The sequence below is a fragment of the Haliaeetus leucocephalus genome, unplaced genomic scaffold (assembly GCF_000737465.1).
Source record: "Haliaeetus leucocephalus isolate CR32 unplaced genomic scaffold, Haliaeetus_leucocephalus-4.0 Scaffold190, whole genome shotgun sequence".
Classification (NCBI taxonomy): domain Eukaryota; kingdom Metazoa; phylum Chordata; class Aves; order Accipitriformes; family Accipitridae; genus Haliaeetus; species Haliaeetus leucocephalus.
Window position 1 is genome coordinate 85,573 of NW_010972626.1, and position 3,807 is coordinate 89,379.

At 40.6% G+C, this 3,807-nt stretch overlaps 1 protein-coding gene across 1 annotated transcript; it reads left to right on the forward strand.

Moving 5' to 3' along the window:
* The first annotated feature begins 594 nt into the window (after positions 1–594).
* Positions 595–3,017, forward strand: ERRFI1 (ERBB receptor feedback inhibitor 1). Its single transcript, XM_010565339.1, has 3 exons — positions 595–790; positions 897–973; positions 1,592–3,017. The coding sequence occupies exons 1-3, from the start codon at positions 669–671 to the stop codon at positions 2,788–2,790; spliced, it is 1,398 nt and encodes a 465-aa protein (XP_010563641.1). The 5' UTR covers positions 595–668; the 3' UTR covers positions 2,791–3,017.
* The last annotated feature ends 790 nt before the right edge of the window (positions 3,018–3,807 follow it).

The following is a 3,807-nucleotide window of genomic DNA, read 5'->3' on the forward strand; positions in this document are numbered from 1 at the left end:
AGAAGACTAGAGGCTGAGTTAAAGTATCTTAATGCTTAAGTTTGTTAATAATAGCAACTGCCTTACATAAAAGAAGTTTTGGAATTCTGATTTACGTAGTCAGTAATTCTGTTTATTGGAGCACAGGCCATTTGTTAGGCTATTGAAGGTAATACTTAAAAACAGACCAGGCTGTTAGACGTTGGCTACACTGGAAACCATAAACTCATTAGCAAAAAAGATATAACTAAAGATAGATGGCTATGAGAAAATTAAAAGAGATGGTTCTGGAAAACTTATTTTGCCTGAATAACTAGGAGTTTATGTACAAGAACTGAAGTTGTTGATGCACAGTTGCCATGTATCGATAGCTTTACTGAACATACTTTTCTTTTTTCTATACAGTTTAATTCTGTAGAACTTAACCATTTTGTTCTTTAGTTTTGCAGTCAGACACAAAATAACAAGTTTGATAAAGTTTTCGTGTTGGCAAGTATTAGGACAGAAGGCCTTTCTAGAGAGCTATTTAATTCCTTGAAATACTGAAATTTCAGATGAGAGATGAACTCATCAAGTTTGCATTTCTGATATTTATGTCCTTCTCTCTTTTGAAGGGAATGAAAACTGCAGGAAACCTGTCAAGCACTGAATTTCTAGGGTTGTGAGACATCGCCAGAGAGCAGTGCACGATGTCAACTGCAGGAGTTGCTGCTCAGGAGATGAGAGTCCCATTAAAAACTGGATTCCTTCACACTAGTCAAGGCATGGGGAGTCTGAAAACCTGCTGGGGTAGCCACAGTGGATTTGAAAAGTAAGTGAGGCTAAAATTTCATCTATCATGTCTTCAAGTATACGAGATGAGGATTAAGAATACTTATACCGGTACCTACCTATGGTTTCTTTACTTTTTTTTTTAGTACTTTCTTTAATGTGGACCCTATAGCAGTGGCATATAATTTGAATTCATCAACAGAGCAACATTTACCATCCATTGGTAAGTATAAAGCCTAACACATATGTACTTAGGTAGTGTAATGGATTTGTCTTAGGGGAAAAAAAAATCCTGAAGTCTTCTTCCCTAAGACACTAAATGCTTTCTCATTCTAGATATAAGGCTGCCCTCTGGTGACAGATTGCAAACATTTCAAGAAAATACTACTATTCAAGCCCAACAAAAAAAACCCTAACAATTTAAATAACATGATCAAGTTAAAAGAAGCAAACAAAACCTTTTCTTTGTACTTAGAGGCCTCGGAGTTGCCATTACTCTTTTGACAGAAAAGCTATTTAGTAAAATAGCACTTGTTCCATCATAGTCCTTTGCTGGGATCTTCGTAGCTGTAGCTCTGTTCTGTTGCTTATGCTTGGGGTCTCTTGAACTGCCTCATTTAACTGGAGCACTGGCCTAAAACAATAAGATAATCAGCTGCTCTCTTAACTAAACACATAAATCCATGACTGGAAAAGATCTAGAATAGCTAAGTTTTGCTACTGGAGTCATTAAGCAGACATTACTTATTGTTGCATTAGAAGGAATTAAATATGCAGTGGCAAAGTCATGCACTAAAGTGTTATTCAGAAAAGTGTTTCTAAGACTTTGTTAACTTTTTAGGGCACTCTTCCAACCATGCCTCCATGAATGACCACAGCTTTGCTGAAAGTTGTATCCAAGTCCCATCTCAGAAATCCAGTCCGCTTCCTGTAAGCCCCCAAAATGAACAGCCAATTTCAAGACATGAAGACCATCTCGTTCCTGGCTTTAGTAAACTGTCATTAACCATGGGCTGTGTTTCTGAAGAAACATCTCCTCACATGCCAATAAAAAATGGGCCCATTCAATTTCTGTCTGCATCTTCCAATGACCGTAGCTCCAGGCCACTACCCCCTCTGCCTGTTTCGGAAGGCCTTACTCCAGATGAGGTTGACAAAGAGGTGGAATTCCTGACTAGCTCAGATACTGACTTTTTGTTAGAAGATTATGAACTTCCTCCTTTTAAATCTAGTGCTCCAAGTCGGCGGAGCTTTAGGGGCTGTGGACAAATCAACTATGCATACTTTGATACTCCAGCAGGACCAAACCCAGAAGATGCCAACCCTACACGAAGCCTAAATGGATACATATCCAGTATTTATCCTCCTCCACAGCAGCTGCATCGACGTTTGCGAAGGTCCCATTCCGGGCCAGCTGGATCTCTTAATAAACCAGTAGTAAGACTATCTGGACACTTAAATAGGTCTTCTCCAAACTCTGATGAAGATAAACCAGAGATTCCACCAAGGGTTCCCATACCTCCAAGGGCTCTCAAACCAGATTACAGAAGGTGGTCAGCCGAAGTTGCTTCTAGCGCATACAGCGATGAAGACAGGCCTCCGAAAGTGCCCCCAAGAGAACCTTTGTCACGCAGCAATTCCCGTACACCGAGTCCCAAAAGCCTGCCATCATACCTCAATGGGGTTATGCCCCCCACCCAGAGTTTTGCACCTGATCCAAAGTACGTCAGCAGCAAAGCTCTACAAAGACAAAATAGTGAAGGATCTTCCAACAGGGTCCCTTGCATTCTTCCGATTATTGAAAATGGTAAGAAGGCCAGTTCAACGCACTACTATCTGCTGCCTGAAAGGCCTCCATATTTGGACAAGTATGAGAAATTCTTCAGAGAAGCAGAAGAAAGTAGCTCTAACACAGAGGTTCAGTCCTGGTCTGGTGACTGCACAGCCACTTCAGCCCCAGCAAAACTGGACTCAAAATCTAGAATGGACATAGCTGGTCACCTGAAACGAAAACACCTGTCTTACGTGGTTTCCCCATAGTCTCCGGGAACACAGGCTCAGCTCAGTTGTTCACGATGGAGCTGAACTTTATCATGTTACAAAGTTGTTAAGGTTCTCAGATAATGAAGTAGGACCAGTTTGTCCTCCAAGAACTGGAAAGTGGATGGTAAAGTCCTCTTATGCTGCACATCTCTGATATGTTTCTTAAGACTGTTTTTTGTCTTGGTATATATAGCTGAGAACCTACAAGGATTCCATAGAAACATACAGAGGGATAGTAGTCACAGTTGGCCAGTTATATGCTACCTAGATGAACATATTTGGTAGTCACGTTGTCAAAAAAAAAAGATCAATCTAGCTTTGCTTACGAGTCACTTATAAAGCTGACAACAGAGCAGATAGTGCAGTACAGTTTTTGTATCAGGCAATTCCAAAATTTCTTTCACACAGTAACTCTACTGAGAACAGACTCTATCATCTTTGACTAGGATATACCAACCTGGTAAGAAGGTTAACTGCAAGATCTGATATCCACCTCAAGACTTGGCAAGCGTATTGAAAGCGCATTTCGAAAGATGAATCTATTTTACAACTTAATTTGACACTAATAGGCTCTTAAAGTGAGTTAGGTTTTGTGGATTCTTTCAGTTGCTAGACACACTTGGCTCAATTTTGCAGTTTTTTCCTAGGAGAGACTTGGACCAGCCATTGCTAAGCCTCTGCTGCTGCTCTTTTCCTGCTGGATCCTAGAAATGTGTGAAAGTGTCCTGAAAGTGGCAGAGGATATGAGCAGCTATATGGTTGCTATTAGGTAGGCAGTAACAACCACATGCTCACCCGGAGTCTGAAATTCTGACTGTATTAAATACAGAAACACAGCACAAGCTGGTCTTGTGTTTTGATTTCTGTTCAGTATTTTAGGGGAGGAGGAGAGTATGAGGAAAAAAATATTATTCCCTTTATGAACAGTGTCAGTCCCATCCCCTGCTGCTTCAGATGCTGCTTCTTGCTGTTTAATTTGTCCTCATTGTGCCTCAGCGATCCACTAAAGTTCAT